Raw genomic sequence first — 27,743 nt, 5'->3', positions numbered from 1 at the left:
GGACATGGCTCAGTATAAGGTGACATCAAGAGTGCTGTATGGACAGACAGACCTGGAGTTGGATCCCAGCTTTGCTCCTTGCTAGCTGTGTGATTTTGAGCATGGTATTGCTTCTGTTTAGGTCTGTTTCTCATCAGTAACATGGGGCTAGTTCACTGCTACCGATGAGCAGAGTTGTGGTAGCATCCATCATGGCAAGACAGATGAAGAGGCTTCGAAAATGATTGTCTTATGGGTTTCTGAGGCTGGAGTGTTCAAATACCTTCTTTCTTTGGAGCCAAATACCTTCTGTCTTTGGAGCCACCTAGAGCCATCTTGAAACACACACACACACACACACACACACAACTCCAGGAAATGGTGAATTCTAATGGCTCAAAGGGAGAAGAAAGGAGGTGGAATCTGCCTTTGGTGGAATTTGCAGGATTTCTGAGACCTCACTTGGGCCATGTGGGCTCGCGAGAGTGTTTCCTCCCTTTCCCTTTCCATCAGTCTCTCCTGAGTGCCTCTTTTATGCTCATCACTCTGTGCCATGATCTGGTTTACATACTCACTTGTTAAGTGTCTGTCTCCTCCATCAGAATGCCAGCTGCATGAGACTAGGCAATGTGTCTTCATTCACCACTCCACATTCAAAGCCCAACATGTTGCCTGCAACTGAAGGCACTCATTACATGTTTGTTGAATGAATGAATGACCTGAATTTCATGCACTGCCCAGGGCTGCAGTTTTTTCTCTTCAAATTTTCTTCTTGGCCCTCAGACTGTGTTCATCCATTCATTTTGTTAACAGTATTTATTATGCATCTACTGTGTACCAGCTACTGTACTAGGCACTAGGTTTGGACCAGGGAACAAACCAGACATGGCCCCTGGATTCACTTCCTATTGTTATTGTAACAAATGACCACGTACTTCGTGGCTTAAAAGCACACAGGTTTATTATCTTATGGTTCTAGAGGCCAGATGTCCAAAACGGGCTTCACTGGGCTAAAAACCAAGATGTCAATAGGGCTGGTTTGTTCTGGAAGGTTTCAGGGAGAATCCATCTCCTTGCCTTTTCCCAGCATCTAGGGGCTGCCCACATTACTTTGCTTGTCGCCCCTCCTCATTCCGGCTTCTGCTTGCATGATCACATCTCCTTCTCTGACCCTGCCTTCCTCTTCTGAGGACCCTTGTGGTGACATTGAGCCCACCCAGATGATCTAGGATAATCTCCCCACCTCAAGATCCTTAAGTAATCTCATCCAAAGAGTCCCTTGTGCCATGTAATGAAATGGATTCACAGTTTCCAGGGATTAGGACCTGGACATGTTGTAGGGGCAGGGGCAGGCATTATTCTGCCTACAACAGCCCCAGTTCTCATGAAAAGTATAGCTTAGTGAGAAAAAAAGGTATTAACCAAATAAACATACGCATGAAAATAGGATTATAGATTGTGATGAAGGCTGTGATGGCTAAGAGCCTTTGCAAGAGTCCTTGAGCAAATGCAAGAGAACAGATTTAGGTTGGAGGGTCACCGGATGGCTGAGTTCTGCAGGTGGGGGAAGTAAGGCAAAGGCCCAGCCACAGGAAGGGGCCCAAGTGCCATAAACAAGGGAAAGTGGCCTCCAGAGAGACTCAGAGCTACAGGGTCTGGGCCTGGCAGGATTTTAGATTTTATGTGAGACTCCATGGGATGCAGTTGAAAGGTTTAGGCAGAGAATGACTTGACCTTTCTTCCTTCCTTCTAGAAGACCACTCTGGCTGCTCTCTTGGGAGGCCTCAGGGTAGGCATGGGGGCTCCAGAGGGGAAGCTCCTTCAGAGTGGCCTGCTTGTCTCTTTGACTTCATCTGCAGCCTCCCAGGTCCTGAGTCATCTTGGATGCCAGAAAGCCCGGAGCCACTCAGCTCTCCTGAGCAGCCCACTCAAGGTCACCAGCTGTTCTTTAGAGCCACTTCTTGATGGTGTCTGTCATCAGCAGGAAGAACAGGTCTCCCAACAATGTCTTTCCTCCTCTTCTGGTCATGTGTTTCCCTTTCAGTCACCAGGAACGAGTTGTTCCATGGCACATAGGGAGGAGTCAAGGAGGGCGTTGGCTTCGGGTTGGCTTCGGGTGTGGAGGCATTTGCTGGTGTCCTGTTGCCTGACACCTGTCCCTTCTCGGACTCTCTGAAGCAGCTCCTGCTCTCTGTTGCCCAAAAAGAACATAGCTGTCAGCGAACCTTTTCTGCAGACACTGAATCCCCCATCACTGTCAGAGCTGTGGAGGGAAAAGATCAGCCAAGTCTCTTGAGAGCCTCGGGTAGTTTTTCCTGTTTTAATTTTAGCCCCTTGTTGACTAATAAAGTAGTTGCATGTAATAAAAAACTTCTGTTATCTAATAGTAAAACAGTCCCTGAAGTCATGGAGGGTGATTTTCTTTTAAAGCTTTGCTCTGTAACCTTGAATAAGCTGCTTCTTGCCCTGGACATCCCATTTTCCAGAATCAAAAATGGACTCCAACTATTTGATATAATCTGGAATTGGACTAAGCCCAAGGTTTTTGCTGTTTCATCTGTGATAAAGAGAGTTGGTTAATTCAACAAATGTGTGTTGCACACTGACTGGTGCAAGGCACAGAACCAGGAGTTTGAGGTCCTGAGATAGTAGGACTTACTCCCTGTCCTGAAAGAATCTATCAATAAATTTCAACCTCAGGGAGAGTGTTCCATCTGCTTCCCCAAAGCAGAAGATTTCATTAGCACTTGGAACTATGTGATTGTCTCGTGGTGATAAATCATTCTTGCCTATTAGTTAAGAGAGCTTAGAAATGTGTTTATTTATCTCACAGCTAATACGAATTCAGCATCTTCAATACACTTTTATCTTGTAATGATGGTCCTTGCCCTTTGAGGAAGGGACTGTTATTATCCTCATTTTACACGTGTGGACAGTGAGACTTGGAGCTTCTACAAATAGCCAAGGGCAGAGCAAAGATTTGACCCTAGAGGATCAGCTTCTAGACTCTAGGCTCTGAGCTACTGTGCTAATATTTGATAAAGCAACTCCAGTGGTGGCTTGTCCCTGAATGTCATCAAATTGTTTCTGAAAGTGGATTCACCAATACAGACTCATCTGACTATATCCCTGCCCTCTTCATTTACTTGAGGATGCAAATCTCTGTGTCCCCTGCCCCCAACACCACTTGGCCCCCTATTCCAGGCACTATTCCCCAATGGAGTAAGTGCTAATGTTAGAAACCTTTAAGTGTCTGAGACCCCTGGCCTCTGGCGAGTAGATTAGAAGTAAAAGGAATTGTCAGGGAACTGGCAGTGAAGTCCAGAAAATTTCTTTTATATAATTTTTTCCTAAATACAGAAGTTAATTCATGCTTGTGGTAGGTAGAATAATTTGCAAAAGATGTCCATGCCTTGATCTCAGAATCTGGGAAGATGCTGCTTTACAGGACAGTAGGAACTTTGAAGATATGATTAAGTTATGGATCTTGAGATGGGAGGATTATCTTAGCTTATCTGGGAAGTCCCTAAATATAATCACAAAGGTCCTTATCAGAGGGAAGCAAGAAGGTCAAAGGCAGAAGAAGGAGATGGCACAACAGAAGCAGAGGTTGGAGTGATGGAGCCATGAGCCAACAAATGCAGGCAGCCTCAAACAACGGAAAAGACAAGGAATAGATTTTCCCGGAGCCTTCAGAAGGAACTAAGCTTGATTTCAGCCCTGTAAGACTTATTTCAGACTTCTGTCCTCCAGAACTGTAAGAGGATACATTTGTGTTGTTTTACTAAGTTTGTAGTAATTTGTTACAGGCACAAAAAAGAAAACTGATACGATGCTCGTTGCAGAAAATTAGGAAAGTACAGAAAAAGCACAAAGGATTTTTTAAGCCACTGTAATCATTCTGCCAAAAGGGGAAAAAATTAATATTTTGGATTATGGCTTTGCAGAGTTTTTCTGTGTGTGTGTGTGTAATTATGCATTTCACAAAAATGGTATTGTAGTCAGAATGTCTGTTTGAGTTGGAGCAGTCTGATTTTAGGGAGTGTGAGATGTCAGATGGGAGGGTTGGCATGGATGTTTAGAGTTCTGGTTTCTTTACACATGTTTGCAGTCCCTTGTCTGCAGGGATGTCTGCAGAAGTATGGAAACTCTTGAAGGTGGGCAGAGAATGACCATGTGGTGGCCGTAAGAGCTCAATCTGGTCCCTGAAGCAATGTCTCCTTGGGGACACTCACTTTGATGTTTTCTTTCTTTTGCAAGCATCCCACTACTACAAATACAAGCAACAGTTCATCTTCCCAGGTGAGTTTCATGTGAGCTGGAAGCAGCCCCTTCTGAACAAGCCCCGCTGCATTGCAGGAGTTTCTGAGATGAATGGAGGCAGATGTTGTGGGGGTGCCTAAGATCAAAGAGGGTAGTGGAGTCACCACACTCCAGGATAATGGCTGAACATGGAAGTGGAGAAGAAAGAGTGGGCACAGTGGGACCCAAGGAGGTCCCAAGGCACCGTGGAAAGGCCTGAGAGGGTGGAGTACTGTAGAACACTGGGCGAGGGTGAGGAGGGGTCTAGAGCCATGTGGCAGGAAAGAGATGGTCATAGGGTCCTGAGCTGGGTACTGAGAAGATGTGAAACCAAGGGGCTTTATCATCCCAAAGGGAACCCAGGAGAAAGAAAGATTCAGAGATGACCAATGAATGCTTCAGGCTAGATGTTTGAGGGTTCTGGCAGCCCCCTACTCAACAATGAGGAATTTTGTTGAGGATGTCATCCAGAACCCTGGTCCAGCTGAGCAGGTAGAGTCCAGGTGGTCCAGGAAAGGAGAAAGGAGATTGGCCAAGGGCAGAGATCCAAGATCTGGTGAAAAATTGGCTGCCATGTCGCCCAGGAATCAAGCCTTTGCGGGGGTTGTGGACTTCACATTTTTTTTCTGAGTGTCCAATCTCTGGTTTTCAGATGTGGTGCCGGTGCCGGAGACGCCGACCCGGGCGCCCCAGGTCATCCTGCATCCGGTGACCTCGAATCCAATGTAAGTGAGACAGAGACATCTTCCCCCTTTCCCAAGCTTCCCAGCCCTGGCCCTACAATCCACTCAGGTTCCCTATCTTCTTTCCTTCTCTTCCTGGAACTGATGGAGTTGGGGGCAGAGGGAGATGTACAAGGGGGTCAGAGAGACATAGGGAATAACTTAGGCAAAGAGAAAGGGCGTGACAGCTCAGACAGAGAGATGGAGAGAGAGGCAATGCTGTTCCTCACGAGCAGCTATGCCTTGTGTCTCTGCCCCTGCCTGTCAAATGCAATTTCCAGGGGCTGGACCGTTTCCTAAGGACCCATAACCTCCCTGTGATTAGGAAGAAAACTTTCCCCAGGTGATAGCTAGTACTTAATGAAAGGGCGATTATTCCATGTCACTGAACATGGAATAACTTTCAAAAGTCTCATTTAGGCTTATGGAATCAGCAAACTATAGCCCATGGGACAGATCCAACCTCCTTCTTGTTTTTATTTAAAGTTTTATTGGAACACAGCCATGCCTATTTGTTTACAATGTATTGTGCATGGTTCTTTCTCCATGCAGCAGCAGAATTGAGTAGTTGTAATAGAATCTGTATGGCTTGCAAAGCCAAAAATATTTACTCTATGACCCTTTGCAGAAAGAAATTTGCTAACCTCTGGTTTATATTATTATAAAAATAATATAAGCTAATTTTGGAAAATTTGGGCTATTCTTTAAAAAGGGAAAGGCAAAATAATCACTCATGATCTCACCACTGTTAGAACTTCTATGTGTGTTCTTTCCATTTATATTTTACATAGTTATGACCCACAATATATGCAAGCAGCTACCATCCTGCTTTGTTATCTTTATGCTGAACATCACGTTTTATGAATATTATTTTAGCCTCTCCATAGACATTGTTGGTTTTTGTTTTTTGTTTGTTTGTTTTGAGACAGAGTCTCACTCTGTCACCCAGGCTGCAATGCAGTGGTGCAATCACGGTTCACTGCAGCCTCAGCCTCCTGGGCTCAAATGATCCTCCCAGCTCAGCCTCCCGAGTAGCTGGGATTACAGGTGTGTGCCACCACACCCAACTAATTTTTGTGTTTTTTAAAAAATTTTTTATTTTTGTAGAGACAGGGATTCACCATGTTGCCTAGGTGGGTCTCAAACTCCTAGGTGCAAGTGATCATTCCACCTCAGCCTCCCAAAGTGCTGGGATTACAGGCATGAGCCACTGCACCTGTCTGATATTGTTTTTAATGGCTGTAAAATGACATATTGATGTAGAATAATTTTCTTAACCATTTTCCTATTGCTGGATTTTACATTGCTTCCCATATTTCACTGTTGTAAATAATGCTGCAATGAACATCTTTGTGCATAGCATCCTTAGGAAACAGACCCTCTTTTCAGGTGGTTTATTGCTTGTGCAGCAGAAGTGAAGTCACCTTGGCCAGGCGCAGTGGCTCACGCCTGTAATCCCAGCACTTTGGGAGGCCAAGGTAGGAGGATCACCTGAGGTCAGGAGTTGGAGACCAGCCTAGCCAACCTGGTGAAACCCCATCTATATTAAAAATACAAACATTAGTCAGGCGTGGTGGCACACAACTGTAATCGCAGCTACTCGGGAGGCTGAGGCAGGAGAATTGCTTGAACCCAGGAGGTGGAGGTTCAGTGAGGTGGGATTGTGCCACTGCACTCCAGCCTGGTCAACAGAGGGAGACTCTGTCTAAAGAAGAAAAAAGTGATATCACAAAGTCACCTCCTTAACTTCTTTGGTTGTGATGGAAGCCTGGGGCTTGCTAGGATTTGACCAGTTTCCTAACTCACCTTTGTGCCTACTTAGTTTTTCTTCTGGGTCCCCTAACTGCTTCATCTTTTCTGACTGGTCTTATGGACTTTGTTAAAGACTTACATGGTACATCTCTGAAATCAAAGGAGCAGCAACTTGCCGGGGGATATGGTGCTGACATCTAGCTCGAGATCATTTCTCTGCTTCACATAAACCAATTCTACAATTTGTGCAAGATGAACTCCAGGTTATTAACTGACAGCCCAGAGGTACCAGCGAAAAACAGAGTCAATAGCTGCTTGCGATCTGCTTAAATGTGCGTGGAGTGATGGCAAGTCTTTGCAGAAGGAAATACTTGAATAGCCCTGGCTGCTGGAATCACGCCTTGATGCAGAGAGGAGGGTGGCCTGTTTTGGTTTTGGGCATGAGGAGGGGCTCCAGCTGCATTGTCCCAGCCAAGTCTCCCCCAGGGCATCAAGTTCTCAGCATGTCAGCTGTCATCGTGCAGGTTCATTCCACTTTCCCAGGCTGTGCTATGAATAATTGGTTAATACCATGGCAAATGCCACTTTGTGGTTGACCTTTCTTTCTCCTTCTTTTAGTTCTTGTGGTCTTTCAGACTCTTTCACCAGGACCCCCTCCAGCAAGTGGATTGACTCTGTGGAGTCAGCCACTTCCTGCAATCTGAGGGTCAGGATAGGGGAGGTCCCCCAAATGAGGATGGAGAAGGGGGAATCTACTGGGGAAATAGGAAAGGAGGGGTGGGGTATTCATTGTGATTCTTTTTTCTCACCTGTCTCAGCTCTTCCATGCCTTCAATAGCCCAGTTCTGTCTCCCTGCTGCACTTCAAAAACACGTGCACATCCTCAAGTCTAAACCCTGCAACATACCTCTAATGCACACTGTACCCAACATCCATCACATGTCAAATGTCACATGCATTTGACAGTCCCCTCACACCTCTAATGCACACCCAATTATACTATCGGCATACAGCATCCCCCTTGACATCCTGTGTGTACACCCAACTCACATGCACATAAGACAACCCTGCACAAAGCACATCCCATAATACCTACGCAGTGCTCACACAAATTGTGACGCCCCGCCAGCATCTATACCCAACATGTTTGCTTACTAAGAACAGAACTGCAGCTCATGAGCTTATGAATGCATCACACACACACACACACACACACACACTTGTGTCTTCCAGCTCAATATGGTCTTTTTATTTTCATTCCACACATCCTAATTCCATGTGATTGGCAAGACCTACCTCAAACACTGGGAACTTTCAAATACACCCAGTAATTCTCTCATCTTGGAATTCCCACGACACTCCATTTATCCAATTCATACCTAACTTTTGGCCTTATTACTTTTAGCCTCCCTGCATAGTATCTACATACTGGCTTTAGTTCCTTCAGTAGGAACACAATATTCCTGAAGGTCAGAAGCCGTGCCAGTTTCAATTCTATATCCCTCCAAGGGCCTAACACTGTTCCTGGCACACACATCTATTAAATAGTCGCATGAATGCATGAATGAACAGACAAACAAGAACACTGAGATCCTTCCAAGAAATTCCAAATTTGTGTGAACTTCGGAGATCTGATTAATTCTTTCCTGGCAAACACATACAGCTCTGAGGACTTATCTACCCAGGGCATTTAGGCCAATTTATAAGAAAGCTGCTAGATAAGTTGAAACCAAAGCAATGAAGAAAAATGAGCCCTGAGCAGCCCGGAAAATCAACTTAAAACAAGGTCCTTGCGCACTGTGTTGTGTGTGTGTGTGTCTGTGTGTGTCTGTGTGTGTGTGTGTCTGTGTGTCTGTGTGTGTCGAGGTTATGCATTATTTCAGACACACCTGTTGAAATGAAATGTGAGATAAAGGCTTGGTGGTAAAGACCTCCGATCTGGGGATTCTTCATACATAGCTAAACTCAGTATATAGACCTGCCTTTTCACCTAGGGATCACGTTTATTTTTCTTTCTTTACAGCTTGGAAGGAAATCCATTACTTCAAATTGAAGTGGAGCCAACATCGGAGGTGAGAATCAGAGAGCAGTGAAGCGACATTTTCCAGGGACTGCCCAGAACTTGGCAAAGCCGACTGACGTTTTGGATGACGCAGAGGGCTTGGGGTCAGGTGGGGGCTGTGGTGGCCCTGACTGATGGATATTCTAACTCTGGGACAATTAGCAAGCAGTGGCCCTCCCAGCACTGAGTCTAATGGGCCATTATATGGCATGCATCATGGAAAAGCCAGTTGTGCGGAAATTGTCAAGAGATTTGCATTCTTAGTTGAAAGATCAGCTCAGGGCCGGGTGAATACCAAGGGGGATGTGCCCCGCTGCCTTTGAAAGAATATGTGGGAAGAGGTGGGGGCCTCAGGGATGCTGGGCTTAGAAGTGTTGAGAATGCTCTGGGGCTTCTTCCCACCTGCCTAAGTGGCTGCAGAAATACATGAAATGTCCTGGCTGGAAACCATGGAGTCCTGGCCCTTCAGCTCTGCGACTGCTCTGGGTCTCATACTGAAAGGAATCGAGTCAGGGCTTCCAAGGAAAATCATGTTCCTTTCTGGGACTATTTTGGTTGTTGAAAAATGATCCCGGGAGAAATCAATGTCCCCTGTATTGTTTCTCCTGAATGTGCCATCAGGGGCAGCTTGCCCAGGTATTTTGGGTCAGGAAGAGCTGTACCCAGTCAAGAAGCCACGTTCTCAGGCTGTTTCATCAGGTCCCAGGGTCTCTGGGAATCCCCGCTGGCCCTGGCACCTGCTGCTCCCACAATTCTGCAGGAGAATCGAAGAGGCAATTCGCCCCCAAGCACCCCTAGATATCATGCTGGTAAGGTGGGTCCCTACACCTTGAGCATTTAACTCTAGTGGTAGTTACGCCCAAGTATGCCTGAGTCGTGGGTGTGCATGATAAAAATGCAGATTCCTGGTCCTGGCCTGCTGATATTTTGATCCAATAGTGCTGGGTGGGGCCCAGGAATCTGCATTTTCTCGGGCCTCCCAGTCGGTGTTTAATACAGATGGTCAGGTCTGTACAAAGAACTTAACAGGCCTTCATCTAAAACCTCACACCGGCCCTGGGGCAGATTTTATTACCCCCACTTTACAATGAGGAAAGGCAGCCTCAGGGAAGTAAAGCAACTGGCTCAAGGTCATACAGAGGCCAGATTTCAGCTCTCTTTGTCTGATTGTTAAGCCCATTCTGTTAACCCCTCACTCTCATGTCTCCTACCCTCCCAGCTGCTGTAGGAGCCTCAGACAGCTAGCTTGTAGCTCTGACCTCTCCCAATTTTTGAATCATCAATTCCAAATTCCCTGGGGGAAGCAAAAGATACTCCATGTTGGCAGTTGTCATGTGTTACATGCAGATGCACGATGTACCCATTGTTTTAGCCTGTCTAGCCTGTCAACTTTATCACATGCACGTAAACAGCCAAACCAAAAGACTATGGAAGAATAGGAAGGCCATCGGATATTCAAGTCCAGAGACCTGGATCTTAGTCCCTCTTCTGCCTGGCTGCATGACCTGGAGTGAGTCACTTCCCAGGGCAACATATGGGACTTTCGGTGCTAAAACCAGGAAGATTCCAGCAAACTAGAATGGGCGATCCCTATAACACTTCTCTCTGAGCCTCAGTATCCCCCCATTTAGCACAAGAGAGGTGGATGATCATGATCTCCCTTTCAGCACCTTCACTGTAGTATGATTCTAGACCACATTCTAGAGCTGGGGAAACAGAGGGACGTATGTCTGCACAAGCTCCAAATGCATGTAGAGATGTGTCCAGACCTACGCATGTGCACGGGACCCAGCAGGACCATGAGGGAGGCTGGGGCAGTGGCAGACACAATTCTGACCTCTCTCCCACTCCGGCCACAGAATGAAGAGGTCCATGATGAGGCCGAGGAGTCAGAGGATGACTTCGAGGAGATGAACCTGTCCCTCCTCTCGGCCCGGAGCTTCCCACGCAAGGCCAGCCAGACCAGCATCTTCCTTCAGGAGTGGGACATCCCCTTTGAGCAGCTGGAGATCGGCGAGCTCATTGGAAAGGGCCGCTTTGGGCAAGTGTACCACGGCCGCTGGCATGGCGAGGTGGCCATCCGGCTGATTGACATTGAGAGGGACAACGAGGACCAGCTCAAGGCCTTCAAGCGGGAGGTGATGGCCTACAGGCAGACACGGCATGAGAACGTGGTGCTTTTCATGGGTGCCTGCATGAGCCCGCCTCACCTGGCCATCATCACCAGGTCAGTTCCACCTGGGCTTCTACCCAGGGATTGGCAAAACTCTGCTTCTGGCATGGTTGAGAAATGGTTTTCTGCTTACTTGACCACTCTGGTTAATAGACCATCTCTAGTTCTACCATGCACAGTTTACTTACATGGTTTAAGATTTAAGATTCCAGAAAATACTTTATTTATTTGTTTTTTTAGAGACAGGGTCTCCGTCTGTTGCCCAGGCTTGAATGCAGTGGTATGGTCATAGCTCACAGCAGCCTTGAACTCCTGGACTCAAGAGATCCTTTCGCTTCAGCCTCCCAAATAGCTGGTGCTACAGGTGTGTGCCATCACACCAGGCTAATTTTTTAATTTTTTGGTAGAGATGGGGTCTTGCTATGTTGCCCAGGATGGTCTCAAACTCCTGGCCTCAAGCAATCCTCCTGCCTTGACCTCCCAGACTGCTGGGATTACAGGCCTGTAAGCTACCACGCCTAACCCCAGAAAATATTTTTAATGCTAAAACTCTTTAGCAAAACCAAAGACTACTAAATGGGGAATTAGAAACATCGGGTCTAGTTCCCCCTCTATTCCAAGTATTTGTGTAACAGCTTCTCCAAGAGTCACTTTCTCCATATGTGAAATGAATATATTCAACTAAATCAGGAGTCAGCCAACTTTTTTTTGTAAGGGGCCCAATAGTAAATATTTTCAGCTTTGTGGGTTGTACAGTTTCTGTAGCAGCTACTCTACTCAGCCACTGTAGTCTGAAAGCGGCTATAGACAATCTGCAAATGAAATTGCAGGGCTGTGTCCCAGTAAAACGTCATTTACAAACCCAGGGAGTGGGCTGTATTTGGCCCATGGGCCGTAGTCTGCAAACCCCTGATTAAGATTCTTTTTCTTTTTGAGACAGAGTTTCACTCTTCTTGCCCAGGCTGGAGTGCAATGGTGTGATCTCGGCTCACTGCAACCTCCACCTCCCGGGTTCAAGCGATTCTCCTGCCTCAGCCACCTAAGTAGCTGAGATTACAGGCATGTGCCACCATGCCTGGCTAATTTTGTATTTTTAGTAGAGACAGGGTTTCGCCATTTTGGTCAGGCTGGTCTTGTTCTCCTGACCTCAGATGATCCGCCCGCCTTGGCCTCCCAAAGTGCTGGGATGACAAGCATGAGCCAAGATTCTGATAAGTGTTACTCTGGTTTTCATGAAAGTTGCAGAGCACATTTGCAGTCTTTATCATTGTGGTTTGGAATATCCAGGATCTGTGGTCTATGGGTACAAAGAAGGGATAGTTCATAGAGAACTAACATTGCGAAAATGTTTCTTGGACTTTCTCAGATTTGCTCTCTGGCCTCTCCCAGAGGCTTGAGGCATTGGGAGAAAAATAGCTTTGGTTTTGATGCAACAGTTGTGAAACAATCCTTTGGTTTGTTTTTAAACTCTGGCACTGACTCCCCTGTAACATAAGGACTGGCCTCTGCAGTGGCATTCTTAGTATGACCTGTGATGCCAAGGGCCTGTTAGGAGCTCTCTCCTTGCTCTACTCAGTGAGACCCCAAATGCACAAGTCTTGCATCTTACCAGGCCCAGAACAGATGCTGTGGGCTCAGAGAAGAGCTGGTGTGTCTTTAATCTCTTCCCTTGTGAGACAAAACCTTCTTAAGTCCACTTATAAGAACTTGGTGATTGGTAGAAGGTACATATATTCTGTATCCATAGATGATGCAGATGGTGGGTTGACTGGAGTGACTCGTGCTTTGAATGATAAGCGCTGGTGAAAGATTAGAGATCTAGGGATGGGCCTCCAAGCCTCCTTAAATCAGGGTAAAAATGGTGGTTCTCAACTCTGCACAAGACAGAAGTGGCTCTGAAGCAATCAGCCCAGGTAATCTTCAGGGGCTGAGCTGTTCTGAGTTTAAGATTTTGCTGAGTACTACTCCACAACTTAGTGGTTTCTCTCTATCCTATGGATAGTTCTGGGCTGAGCCAGACTCAGTAGCTGGGTTCTTGTAGTTGGCTATGGTCAGCTCTGGGTCAACAAGGGTATAGTCAGTCTTAGATGCCCTCATTTGTGTGTCTGCTGGTTGGCAGATTGTCAGGGGATATCCTCAACAGCCTAGCTCAGGCTCATTCTCATGGCGGTCTCAGGTTTCCAAGTGTAGCAAGAGGTCAAGACCTACATCTGTTGGCCAAAGCAACTCCTATTATCCACTAGATTCAAGGCATGGAGACACAGCCTCTACTTCTGAATGGGAAGATCTGCAATGTCCCGCTGCAAGGACATGGATGCAGGGTGGGGACAATCTGTGGCTATTTTTGCGATTTACTACAGAGAGGCCCTTAGCTCCCTTTCCTTCCCTTTCTTACCCAGTATATATCATCATCTTTTAGCAGCAGTCAATAGCCTGTTACTTGGGATACACAAGTCTGGTTGGAGGGTGGTCTTTTCCCCACCCCTGGCCTTCTCTCCATTGCTCCCATCTTAAGCTCTTATCCCATCTTTCTGTCTGGTCAGTTCCTTACCACCCTCCTGCCTCCCTGTTCAGCATTACCTATGAAGCCTAATCCCCATGCCTCCCTCACCCAATTCTCAAAGGCTAGCAAGTTGGAAATAGACAAACTCAGCAGCCATCCTTGAAAAACGAGTGGTCATTATGAAAATGTGTTGCTCATCCTGCAAGCCAGCTGCATTTGCGGCCCTCTTCTATTATGTACAAAATTCTGAGCCCCCCTCCCCAAGCGCCATAACTGCCTACAGATTTCACAAATAGCCCAGCCTTTTCCTGGCACCACGATAAAGACTCTGCAGCTTTGGGATGTGTAATTGGTCTCTGAAGTGTTTTGGTATTTTGTGTGAGGATGCCAGATGAGCCCCAAAGAAGTGGCATTGATTCCATATTATTGTGTTGTTATATATTTATCTTAGGGAGGGGCTCTGTGCATCCCTCTTTCTGTTCAGCACTGTCCACTTGTTGGCTCTCCAGGTTTCTTATCTGCACGTTCAGTTTGAAACCAAATATTTGAGTAATTTGATTAATCACTTGCATTCGCACGATTGGCTGGCAGAGGTTGATGGTTGGACAATAGCCAACCAACTGGAACCATTTTTGGACCCTAGATTTATTTTACAGGGAACATAAGACCAGATAATTACCTGGCATATTCTGGATCAATTCACAGTGGCACATTCTAGCCAATTACTTAGTAATTATCATCGAAGTTAACAAGTATTTCTAAGATTAGCTTCCTTGCAATGCAATATGTGTGGCTCTTGGGGAATGAGTAATAACCAACTAGTTACCCAATTGCTATAGCCACAAATGCTATTAGCAGCAGGATTGCTAAATTGTTTCACAATTGGGTCGTTATGGGATTATTGCAAAGCTATCGACGGTCTGTGCAATCACTCATGTTAAAAACTCCAAGTGAAATCTGAAAGCCAATAGAGTTGAGTGAAAGTGTCTCTCACCCTTCTACCTTGCTACCTAGGGTTTCACAAGCCTTAATTTCTCCTTCTGTAAAATGAGCAGGTGGAAGCGGATGTTTCTTGCAGTGTCCTGCCAACTCTGACAGTATTCTTTGCTTGTCTGATAATGAGCTGTGTTTGAGAAGCAGCTGGGAACAGTGCATCTCAAAGATGGCGTACCTGGACCTTCCTGCACCAGAGTCCTAGGAGAGGAAAGTTGTAAAAATGCAGATTCCAGAAAAAAGACTGTGATGGTGGCAGGTTAGGGCAAAGGGGAGAAGGTGAGGGTAGAGAAGCTGTCAGGAGCAAGACTGGAGAGGGCAGGGGTTCTCAAGCCTGGTGGAGGAAGGGGAGCTTTTAATACAGTAACAGTGCCTGGCCCTGCCCCAGAGCAGAGTCTCTCATCTTCAGCACTACTGATATTTGGGGTCAGAAAAGCCTTTGTGGTGGGGACTGTAGGATGTTTGGCAGTGTCCCTGGCCTCTACTCACTAGATGCCAGTAGCACTAAGCCTCAAGTTGTGACAACCAAAATGCCCCCGAGACATTGTCCAGAGTGCAGGGGACTCTATCACACAGCCAGGTTTGAACCCTCAGTTATAGAATCCCTGGTGAGGAGTCCTGATTTTATGCCAAGGGCAGTGAGCAGCCGTTGGAGGGCTGTAGGCAGGGGTGTGACATGGTGTTGTTTTAGGACAAGAATGAGGAAGCCTCAAAAATAAAGGGTGGGTGCACAAAGGGAGATATTTTGCCTAGTGCAAAGGCAACAACAGTTTAAGGAAATGATCTGCTTATCTGCCCTAACTTCCCATTGTAATCAAAGAGCTGATGATCTTGGTGGACACTCAGTGTCCTTGCTTTCACCCCATTTTGCTGCCCTCGGTCAGACTGGCAAACCCTGTGTTATGAAGATCACCATATTAGGGTTGCTGTTTTGACAGTGGGTAAGGCTCTGAACCAGCAGAAGCCAAGCCATGCTAGGTGGCATGGCTGAGCCTTTTTGCTGAAATCAGTTCCCTGGTTGTGGGGTAGAACCAAGACAGAGCCCTCAAAAATAAACCAAAAGAGCAGCAGATTCCATCAGCTTTCAGCAAGTGCTTTGCTTCAGGCCAGGCGTGGTGAGGTTCTCCTGTTTATCCTTGTGCCTATTTTACAGGTGAGAAAACTGAGGTCAGAAAGGCAGAGGGAGCCCTTGCCCAAATCATAGAACAAATAACTGGCAGAACTGGGAATAAGCAAATGTATATCTAAATACTAGTCTGGTAGGTTCCTTCTTTGCCAATGGCCGCCTTAGCTACACCGAGGGGAATGGGCTTCATCTGTGAGCACTTTGGTGACACAGAGATTCTGCATTTTTGGTCATATCACAATCACCTGGAGAAATTGATCACAATTCAGGGCTGAGGCCCCATCCTACTTCAATTAGCTTGGACCTCTATCCTTTTTAGTAAGTGCCAGGGGATTTTGTTCACGCCACAGTTTAAGAACCACTGGCCTATTAGAACTGAGTTTCATTTTTGTAGCCTTGATTTTCTGGTGTTTATGTGCTTCTCCAATACCCTGTAAATTCCTGTGGCACCAGCACAACCATGCACACGCACACGTGCACACACACATGTGCACACACACATGTGCGCACACACACATGCACACACACACTCGCTCCTCTTCTATATATACGCTAAATTACACACCATCTTCTCTTCTTTCTCTCCTGTTCTCTTTCCCACATCCCCTCAAAGAAATGCACACACTCTATCTTTCCCTGCAAAACACTCATTCCACAAATATTAGCAACTCACAAAATTGCTGTGCAGAACTCAGAGAACGTACAGACCCTCACAGAAGCCCCCACGTCACCCCCTTCCCCACTCCCCAAATTATTTTGTAGAACTCTAAAATTATGTAAATCTGTGCTTCGTATCATGTGGTTCCCTAACAAGCCTTACCTGTGAACTTGTTAGAAGTGTTAATTCTCTCTCCCACCCTCCCCCGCTGAATCAGAACCTCTGCGGGTGTGTCCAACAAGCTGGGTTTTAAGAAGCCCTATATGGAATTCTGGTTCATGCTCAATTGTGAGACTTGCTGCTTTAAAGAAAGCGGGTCCTTCTTCCCACCTGGAGCAAACTGCCTTTACAACTGCCAAGAGCTTCGGGCACACCTTGGAAACCTCTTCTCTCAGGCACTACGGAGAGGTGTGCAGTTGAGTCCAAAATGGGTGAGGGCCTAGAATGACCCAATATCAGCACCTGCAGGGGCCTGAGAGCCATCTGTTAGCTTCAGTGCTAGCACATTCCACTAACGCGCCTTCCACAGACATTCATCGGACCCCGGCACAGTGCCAGACCACATGATAGACACTCAGAACACAGTGTCTACAGTTTGTACCATGGACTTTGCATTCCAGAAGAGACAGACAATAACAAGTTAAACAAACACGTAAGATCATTAAAGCATCGTAATAAGTGCTGTGAAGGCCACAGTCAGGGTGATCGATGGGTCAGAGTGATGGGAGGGCTACTTTGAAGAGGGGCTCAGAGGGGGCTTTGTAGGGGAAGTGACATTTGAGCTAGGATCTAGCAATGAAGAGGCATTGGCCATGCCAAGAGGCAGAGAAAGAGCAGTTCAGGTAGAGGTACTGCAGGTGCAAAGGCCCTGGGGTAGGAATGAGATTGGTACGTTTGAGGAGCTATAGAAAGGGGCTGCAGAGGTCAGATAATTGCAAGGCTTTGAATGCCATAGAAAGGAATGTAGCGTTTATCCTAAGGCAATGGGAAGCCCACGTAAGGTTTTAAATGGCAGCTGCCCACACTATTCTGGGGGTTTCCTGATGGCCAAGATCCTACCTCCTCTTGCACTCAGCTGGTTGGTTCAATGTGTCAAAATGCATATGGGTTAGAATAGTGATGGCATCAAGGAAACCCAGCGCCAAAGGGCACAAGCCGAGAGAAAAGGCTCTGGGGTATCCTGTCAGTTTGCCATTTCCACCTATGTGGGGCTCTCAGGAACGATACCTGTGAATTTCATCAGGATCCTTTCCCAGGGATTGGGGTAGGATGGGGCGAGGTATTAGGGGCATTACCTAAACATCTTGTAATTGAGGGGCTCAGACTGTGTGCCCCAGGAAAAAAGAGGAAGGAAGAACTGGATTTCCCCATGCCCCGCAGGATGATTTTTAAAATTTCTCATTTGGCACATGTCACCAATCCCCTCGCTGGGTTCCGAGAGTCTGAGAGGCATCTTCTCAGTTATGTGAGGTTAACTGTTGCCTGCGTGCATGAAATATCCAGCACTTACCCATCTCCTAGGGACAAGGTAGTAATGAAATCCCATGGGGCCTCATTTGCACAGCATTTTAAATCCAGTAAATATCAGGAACTACTTAGTAGATTATTTATTTCCAACTCCAAATCAGTTCCTGTTTTCCATGCTTTCAAATATAATAGCACCAAGCTGCTATATTTGACAGACGCATAGAGAACCCTGCCTTCTGTTAAGGTGGTAACTCAATCAACTTGCTTTTTCTGTAACTCCTGTACTTGTGGTCTTTCTAATTTTTGTTTCCCTTCAGGCCAGTTTGATTGTCCTAAATATAACGTACAGGAGTTGGGGGGCCTGAGCACATGAAGATTCCATCCCCATCATCGAGTGGAAGCGGCTTCCTTTTATATTCAAAAAGCTGAATCGCTTTCCCTTTATAAAGCACAGCTGAAAAGGTTTTTTGTCTGTGGCTGCCTTTAATTGTGCTGAAATGTAAAGCACCCTGGGACTTTTGTGAAGGAAGCGCTATAAATGTACAGCATCATTATCATTATTATTATCAGCATCATCTCATGTACATTGCATACGCCTGTGTAATCCATCCTATGAGCAGCAGAGGATTTGCATGGCTGAAGACCTCACCACTGGCCACCACTCTCCTCGAATCTCAAAGTTCCTGAATTAGCATGTGTGACATCTGTCATCACTTTAAAAAACTGTGTATCTTATTACACAAGTGAATGTCTTGTTTGCAATTGCAAATGCAGATCAGCAGAAAGAAGAAAATGAAATTCACCCATAATGCCTCCAGCCAGAGAGAATGACATTAACATCTTAGTGTATATCCATCCAGGCATTTGTCCCAGAATATGTGTAAATTCACACTTTGTATTGGTCAGGGTAATGGTAGCTGCTGTAACAAATAAGTCTTAAAACATGAAGTGGTTTAACGCAATATAAGTTTATTTCTTGTTCATGTAATAGTCCAAGATGCAAGTTTTTGGATGGTAGGTGGCTTTTCTCCACGTATGGGGGGATCCAAACCATGTCCTTCTTTTGGATTTGCCTTCTTCTAAGCTGCACAGTCCTCTGCCTCTAGCTGAGGAAAAAGGAAGGGGCATGGAACATCCTATGGAGGGGAGTGGTCTGTGAGCCGCCTACAAGTGGTACACATCACTTCACTTATGTGCCATTGGCTGGTGCTGAGTCTGTTGGCCATACGTAACTGCAAAGAAGACTGGAAAATAGCTAACTGTATTCCCAGGAGGAAAACAGTGGGATTTATGAACAGCCAGGAGCTCTGAGACACACATTCATCTTTATGGATAGATCTTCTTCTCCCATGAGAAATAGACTCATACCAGCAACCCTGTTTCATGACTTGCTATATTCACTAAACAGTATGTGTATGAAACACTCCCCTTTGGCATTTGGGTCTATTGCAAATTTCTTCACTCCTGCTTGTCTTAATTTCTCCACATATAGAATGGGGATAACATTTATCTCTTTTGCAAGATGGTGATAAGAATTAGAGATGTATATGAAAAGACTATAGCATAGTGCCTCCTGTAACTGGAGTGCTCAATAACTTTTATCTCCTATAAAATGATGCTATAATAATAATGATATAACAACAACAATAATAATAATGGTAGCAGCAAATGGTAGAAGTCATGTATTTTCTCTCAGGTGCCAAAACATCTTTGACACTACAAACAGCAAGTGTTTTGTGTTTATTATAATACCAAATGATAGGAGTCAGTGGCTGCAGTTTGATTGCTTGGATTTGTGTCCCAGCTGTGCTCCTGGCTTGCACCCTGCCCAAGTTACTGAACCTCTGTAAGCTTTGAGCCATCCAGAGGGAGATCTCGAGTAGGGAGCTAGATATCCTGGTCTCAAGCTTGGACAAAAGGTTGGGACTAGAAATAACCATGTATGAGTCATCTGCATAGACATGGTGATGGAAGTCATGGACTTCCTCTGAAGCTGAGGTCATCTGGGGAAAAGAGGAGGGTTGCCTGAGGATGAAGCCCAGACCACCTGAAGCCCGGAACACCTGCAGCATTGTGGCCCGGTTGAGATGGGAAATTCCGCAAGGGGACCAAGAAGAAGTGGCTGGATGGTAGAGGCAACCAGAGGAGCATGAAGTCAGGAAGCCAACCCAAAATTGTTCCCACTGTGCAGCTTCTCCCGTCTCTGTCTCCTCTTATTACATTGCTGTGTTTTATTTTATTTTTGAAACAAGGTCTTGGTCTGTCACCCAGGCTGGAGTGCAGTGGCACAATCTCAGTTCACTGCAACCTGCGCCTCCTGGATTCAAGTAATTCTCCTGCCTTAGCCTCCCCAGTAGCTGGGATTACAGGCACATGCCACCTCACCCAACTAATTTTTGTGTTTTTAGTACAGACGGGGTTTCGCCATGTTGGCCAGCCTTGTCTCGAACTCCTGACCTCAAATGATCTGCCCGCCTCAGCCTCCCAAAGTGCTGGGATTACAGGCGTGAGCCACCACGCCTGGCCTGCATTTTATTTTCATCAAGGTGCTTCTCATCATAAGATAATTATTATTTTGTTCTTCTATGTTTGCTCAGTTACTTTTTCCCCTGCATCCCCTCCCCCACCTTAGAACATAAGCCCCAGGAGAGCAAGGATCTCAGCTATTTGACTCACCTCTGTATCCCCAGCCCCCAAAATACTAGGTCCTCCATACATACTTGTTGAATGGATGAATACGTTTACAAAAATGCATTCACATGCATTAGCACAGCCTGCTCCTCTAGGCAAGTGTAGCAGCAGACAATGAATGGTGCTATTTACTTAGAATCACTGGGAAATGAGTAGACATAAAGAAAATATAGTACACACTGGAGGGATGACTATAGGATGTGGGAGAAGTAACAGTGATGAAAAGAAAAGAGATGCCAAGTATGTGATGTAAGTTATAACAGTGCAGTAAAGGAGTATTTCCCCACTCACTTACTGTGTATAGGGTCCAGTGCCTGATGATGGAAATAGAGAGAGGAAGGCATGATGTCTGCCTGTCATGGAGCTCACAGACAAGGAAATTAACTGGATGATTCTCCAACGGTGTCGTGATCTCTGCAATAAGATCCCAGGGGTACATGGGGACCTGGAACCTGCCCCTTATCCAACCAAGTAATTAGGCAGATGGATAAGAAAGGAGTGACATTCCTAATGGAGGGGACAGCATATGCAAAGGCTTAGAGGTAGGAGGTAGCAAGGCCAGGGGAGGGGCAAGAGCTGGAGTAGAGGATATATATGGGGAGTAGCAAGAGATATGAAACTAGAGAGATCTGACCGGGTGCGGTGGCTCACACCGGTAATTGCAGCACTTTGGGAGGCCAAGGTGGGAAGATCTCTTGAGCCCAGGAGTTCAAGACCAGCCTGGGCAGCACAGGGACACCCCATCTCTACAAAAATTAAAAAACTAGCCAGATGTGATGGTGTGCTCCTGTAGTCCCAGCGAGTTGGGAGGCTGAGACAGAAGGATTGCTTGAGCCTGGGAGACTGAGGCTGCAGTGAGAAAGCCATGATCATACCACTGCACTCCAGCTTGGGCAACAGAGTGAAACCCTGTCTCAAAAAAAAAAAAAAAAAAAAAAAGAGGGAGAGAGAGAGAAACCAAAGAGATCTTAAAGGACCTTTCAAGTCAGGCTAAGGAACTTGAACCTTTCTCCCAAAGGCAGTCAGGGGAGCCACCCAGGGATTAAACCAGAGGAGGGACACAGTCTGGTTTGCATTTTATAAAGACTATTTTGGGACATTCCCTCTTCTTAAGAGAGCTTGCAGTAGGGTTGGTGATGTATTCCCCTCCTCCAAAAATGGTGTGGACGGTTAGTGTTGCTCCTAATCAGACATTAGCAGGAACAAATGCAGGCTTCAATGCCCTAGGTTCTAAGAGATTTTTGGCATGCCTCCCGTAGGGGAAAGCAACAGGGAGTTGGCAGGCCTTTGGAAATGAAGGCATTTTCAACAGCTTTCACTATTTACCAACGTTAAAAATAGCCAGCTGCATTTGCATGTTTTGAAGGCAAGTGTGGGCAACATCGGGCCCTTAACATGTGTTCCAGAAAGCAAAGGGATGGTTTCCTCAGTATTGCCGGCAGGCAGTGGTTAAACAAAGATTTGGGAGTATGGGGACAGCTTTACATAGGGAGACAACATTGTAATTAACAACCCTCTGAAGTAGGTACCATGCAATCCATTTCCTTGTCTGTAAATAGGGGAATTGAACGGTACCTACTTCAAGGGATCATGAAAGATATTCAAAAGACAGAAAAACCAGTAATTCATGCAGGTTGGTCAGATTGCAGGGAATCAGCTTTTAATTACGATTTTGCCCAAGGTCATAAGCTAGGAAGAGACTGTCTGATTCATACTGAAGCTTGTATCCATCCACCCTCTCGTCCTCTTTCCCTTTCTAGCCGTGCCTGAGTCCATCCCACTTTCTTATGTCCCACGGACACCTTAAGAACTCCCCACTGCTGGGTCCTATTCCCTGGGAAGGACAACAACTGACCTACCTCCAAATCAGGTTCATTGTCCAAACCACCAAACCTGCCTGGCTTGTGACTTGTTGAGTTGGCAGCAGGCACAAATTGAAACCCTGCCACTTGTCCCTTTCCCTCTCCTTCCCCAGCGGCAGATGCTGGGGTGGTGAGAGTGGGAAGGGCAAAATCAGTGTGTCTGCACTGTTCAGAAACTTGCTGGGCCCCAGACTTTGGTTTGATGTATTCCCAACCTGGCTCCAGTTGCTTGATCACTGCTCAGCTTTGGCCTTGCCCCCTGCCTGATCATGTTTAAGATAATTAAGTCCATAAATCAAATAATAAATAGATATTGACTCCTTGTCATGGAGTATATCAGGATTGATTGACCACTGGGAATACTGCTTTCCTCAATCAATGGGGAGCAGTGAGGATAAATAAATCTTGATAATGACTGGCAAGAGGAAAATCAATAGATGTATTAATATATGCATTGAGATCATATATTTTTGTGACATAAGAATTTGTTTGGCAGAAGAGGGAAACGAGATGGAGGGAGGACAGACAGAATGACTCAGTATCCCCAGACTCAAACACAGCACCTGCACAAAGTAGGTGCTCACTGATTTTTTTTGGGGGGGTGGTGGGCGGTGAACTACAGAAATCCTAGGAGAGGTTTTCCTCCGAGAGAAACTGTATTTAGTGTTTGCTTTTTTTTGTTGTCTAGATGTCCAGTGCCCAGAAATCCCTTCTGCCTATGGGCAGCGAGGTTCTGTTAATGTTTGGCCTTCTGGTGTCACTGGAAGAAAATAGAGGAGGGAAAGGTGGGACATGATGTCAGCTTGGGACCAGGATACTGAAGTTAGGCTCAGGGAGCAAAATCAAGAGACTTTGGCTGGGGATGTTGAATGTGAGGTGCCTCTAAGTCTAAGTCTATTAAGAGGTGATGTTAAGTAGACATTTAGATATCTCGCTGTTCAGAGATGAGTTCTAGACTGGAGATATTAACCTGGGAGCCATTCATGCTGGGTGGTATTAGAAAGCATGGGTATTAGAAGGCATGGATTTCACGCTGAAATGTGCATCAGAAGCTTATGGAGGGCTTTTGAAAATACAGATTGCTGGGTCCTACCCCCAGACTTTCTCATTCAGTAGGTCTGGGAGGGGCCTGGGAATATGCATTTTAACAATGTTTAACAGTCATCCCAGGTGATACGGATGCTGCAGGTCTGGGGACCCCACTTTGAGAACCAGCAGCTTTGTTAGGGGAAAGAAAAAGCTGAGAAGAGAAGAGGACACAGCATTCCTGCGAGGAAGACTGATAGGAACCAGAGAATTGAGCAAAACCAGGAAGAGGGTATTGTCATGGAAGCTTGGGACACTCAGTTTCCAGCAAGGGGAGTGGTCAGCAGCTTAGAGGCTGGTGTTGAAAGGACAAATGTGATGCAACTAGAAAAGCGTCCCTCAGAATTCTTGCAGCCTTAACATCTTGTTAGGCTGTGGTTTTACCACTGCATGCAGACTTCCTTTATTCACCTGCCCAGTGACATTTGACAACTCAACCTGTAATTTGACAATTCAACCTGTAATTGCATACCATGTACATTTCCAGTGTAGGGCTAGGGTTCAGTTGGGAGTGGAGCTCTTCACCCTCTGAACCAGGATAGTGGGACTATTTCAGTTATCGGAGTCATCGGAGGGATCAAGGACAGAACTGGAAGATCCTTTCCCAGCAACAGTTCCCGGCAGGAGAGAGCTAAAATTCACCAGAATGGCAGTGTGGGGTCGCTGAGACAGGAAATGCATTGACTGCCAGGAGACATGTCCTCTCTGGGGACTGAGCAGTATTGTTTTCCAAACTGATCATTGAAGTTTGCCACCACTGTCCTTTAAAAATACGGAAGGGAAGTTGGTCACTTGGGCGAATCATTTTTCATATGAAAGAGGGCTTCCTTGTGAAATGGCACTATGGATATTTATTAAGGGAAACAGATTCCTTGAGCAACTACTGCACACTAGGCACTGTGCTAAGGACTTTGTAGATACTGCTTTTTAAAATCGTTATCCTGTTTTACAGATGAGAAAGCTGGGGATTAGAGAGGTAAGGTGGCTTGTTCAAAGACATATAGCTGGTGTCAGGCTAAGCTAGGGCATAACCTTGACCTCTGATTTCAGAGCTTGAGTCCTAACTCTGCCAGGCTGTACTGGGTCTTCTTAAAGAATGCATAAAATCTTTGTTTGGTTATTCTTTTTGGCTATTCTCCATGCCTTCCCAAGATGAATTTCATAGGTCATTGCCGTAGTCTGGCCACTTCTCTTACTCTTGGGTATAAAGTAAAATTTGTAAGAATTTTCTGCCATATAGAAATTTTGAACTGGAAAGAAATGTTCTTCCACATCAGAGTTGAGCACCTGTGTGTCCGCCAGTGCCTGGCCTTGTGGATCATCAGGAAACAGAAGCCAAGTGGTCACCAAAAGAGCCTGTAGGGGAATGCTTGGTTTGCTAGTTGTTCTGGGTTTTGAGTAATTGAACTTTAGTGCAGATTTGCTAACACAAGTTTTTCTTTTGTGTTGGTAATCACTTAGACTATCTGAGCCTCAGTTTCTGCATCCGTTCAATGGAGGTAGTAGTAGTCTAACAGTCCCTACCTGGTGGGATAAATGTGAAGATTAAATGAATTGATAGACATAAGGCTCTGAGAATAGTGCCTGGTATACATCAAGTGCTAGATTAGTGTTGACATCTGCTGCTGTTGTTGTGGATTTATTTATTTTTTTATTTTTTGAGACAGGGTCTCAGTCTGTTGCCCAGGCTGGAATGCAGTGGTGCGATCTCAGCTCACTGCAACCTCCACCCGCCGGGTTCAAACAGTTCTCCAGTCTCAGCCTCCCGAGTAGTTGGGACCACAGGCACATGCCACCATGGCTGGCTAATTTTTGTATTTTTGGTAGAGACAGGATTTCTCCATGTTGCCCAGGCTGTTCTCAAACGCCTAAGCTCAAAGCAACCTATCTGCCTTGGCCTCCCAAAGTGCTGGGATTACAGGCATGAGCCACTGCTTCCGGCCTGTCGCAGATATTGTTACTGCTAGCACTGTACCACAGGTACTCAATGGAGGTGACGTAAATACAACACTCTTGTCCCTTGCTGCAGTAGAAAGAATATTGGGTATGGAGTTAGATGTCCTGGATGAATGTTCTAGCCTTGTCACTTGCTGGCTGTGTCACCTTGGACAAAATCACCTCACCTCTCTGAGCCTTAGTGTTCTCATCTATCATGTAGAGGTAACTGTGCATTTCTATAGGTGGTTGGGCAAAACTGAAAATTCTTCATGAAGTAACCAAGACTACAGAAATGTGGAATAATCTTTTAAATCACGTAGTAATAATAATAGTTTAAGAAGTATTGACTGTGTGTCCAGAACTGTTCTAAGCACTTTGACTTTTTCCACATATCAGTGGGCTTGGTGCTTTTGGTATTGATGGAACTAGGATTTGAGCTCATGCCTGCTGTTGTCAAAGCAAGTATACATAAACACCTTATTGCTGAAGAGAACTTTCTTCTTGAGTTGGCAGGTGTAGGTGACCAAAATTTAAAGTTAGAACTGCAACTGAGGGGACCCACAGTCAGCGCCTCTGTAGTCTCCAGGGAAGTGTCTGTCCTTGCTCTGAGACTGAGTGATGAGAAGCAGAGGCCCTTCTCCCCAGCCCTCTTGTCATCTTCTCCCTTTGACGGCAGTAGAAAGTGTGCAGCTGAGAAGTCACTCTTGCTTTAAATCAAAAGATTCGACTTCGAGTCCTCTTCAAAAGAAGATTGTTTCTTCTAGGTGTTTAAAAGACTGAGAGGAACCTCGAGAAGGGAACAGATCAGGTATCTTCAAAGGCAAAGAAGGGGGTCACAAGCATCCTCAGAATTTCCCCAGCTGAGACCAGTCCCTCCAAGGCTGTTATTAGCACAGCCCTTCGGGACTTGGAGGCGCAGATCAAGGATTCTCGGCAGACTTGTTTGGAAGTGTTTGTAGACCATTGAGGACTGTCAGAGCATCTCATTCCCTGGGTCTGATCTCTCTCTGAGCAACAAGGGCTGCCTTTGACAAGTTCTCATAGCTAGAGACACAGCACTGAAGCTCAGTGGATTATTATTCTATCTTGTCAATAAGCTGCAGTTGCTAGGCTCAGCTGGCCTTGCAGCCCTTCCTTCTGCAGGGTTTGGTTTGTGTGCTTTCCTACCTCCCTGCTCTCTTTCTTTCGGTCCCTTTTCCAGCCTTGGTGCTGCCCTATCCCTAGGCCTTATCTCACCACCTGGCTCCTGAATTGGAGGGGAAAACACGGTGCTGTTTGCCTGGCATTCAGAGGGTTGGGCCTTCCATCAGGTGCTGAATACAAAGAGGGAAGGGGATGGAAGGAGGAGGGGGCCAAGAGTTCACGTTCTTCTTCTACCACTGTGTGACTCTAGACAAGCCTTTCAACCTTCTAGCTCTGTTTTCTTCTTTTCGAAATGATTATAACATTATCTGCTTCATCTTTAGCTGGACCATGCACCTCCTTGTCTGGACCTGTTTGACCTAAGCTGAACCCTCAGAAGTGAATGATCACTCATCCATCCATCCTCCTATCAATTCAACCATCTTATATCCCCCAGACCCCTTACCTGTCCCCCTGCCCATCCAATCACCCTCTGAACCATCCATCTATTCAATATAAGCCCACCTACCATCCATCCACTCATCCATCCCATCCACCCACCCACCCTCTCATCCATTCATTCAACATCCATCCACCCATCTATCCATCTACCCACCTTCACATCCACCCATCTGTTTAACATCCACCTATCCATCTACCCATTCACCTACCCACTAACCACCTATCCAGCCACCCATCCATCTACCCACAATTAACCTACCCATCCACTCATTTATCTACCCATGCACCCACCCTCTCATCCATCCATCTGTTTAACATCCACCTATCCATTTACCCATTCATCCTGTCAGTCCACCTATCCACTTCCCACCCATCCATCTTCCCACCATTAATCTAGCCATCCACCCATCCATTCACCTACCCTCTCATCCATCTATCTGTTCAACACCCAGCTATCCACTTACCTACCCACCCATCTGTTTAATCACCATTAATCAATCCATCCATCCATGTTCCCACTCTCCAACCCTCCCACCTATCCATTCATGCGCCCATCCACTCACCCATCATTACTCTAGCCACCTAGCTGTTCAGCAAATAGTTGTTGAAATCTTACTCTCTAATGTGCAATCCCAGGTGCTAGAAGTTTGTGAGTGGGGCTTTTCTTCTGGGATGTGATGGAAGCATGCCGTGTGTCACAATTAAAGCCAACTCCTTGAGGCAAGACATGATGGCCAGTAGCATGGGAAGGCTGTGGTCAGCATCATTCTGGTATCACGTGTTTAGAGCCAACAACAAATAAGTCTAGGGGAGCATCAGTAGATGGGAATTTTAGTGAACTGCAC

General features: G+C 46.0%; 1 protein-coding gene across 2 annotated transcripts in view; it reads left to right on the top strand.

Annotated features, from left to right (window-relative positions):
• Positions 1-27,743, top strand: part of KSR2 (kinase suppressor of ras 2) — a 518,358-nt gene that overhangs the window by 435,450 nt on the left and 55,165 nt on the right. For both annotated transcript variants that reach the window (XM_063593706.1, XM_063593707.1), the window contains 4 exons: positions 4,240-4,281; positions 4,934-5,006; positions 8,779-8,827; positions 10,677-11,044. In XM_063593706.1, coding sequence (XP_063449776.1) covers positions 4,240-4,281; positions 4,934-5,006; positions 8,779-8,827; positions 10,677-11,044 — 532 coding nt within the window. The remainder of the gene's footprint in view (positions 1-4,239; positions 4,282-4,933; positions 5,007-8,778; positions 8,828-10,676; positions 11,045-27,743) is intronic.

Source organism: Pan paniscus, chromosome 10 (genome assembly GCF_029289425.2).
Source record: "Pan paniscus chromosome 10, NHGRI_mPanPan1-v2.0_pri, whole genome shotgun sequence".
Lineage (NCBI taxonomy): Eukaryota > Metazoa > Chordata > Mammalia > Primates > Hominidae > Pan > Pan paniscus.
Note: the sequence above shows the minus strand (reverse complement) of the source record. Positions and strands in the feature narration are given on the sequence as shown.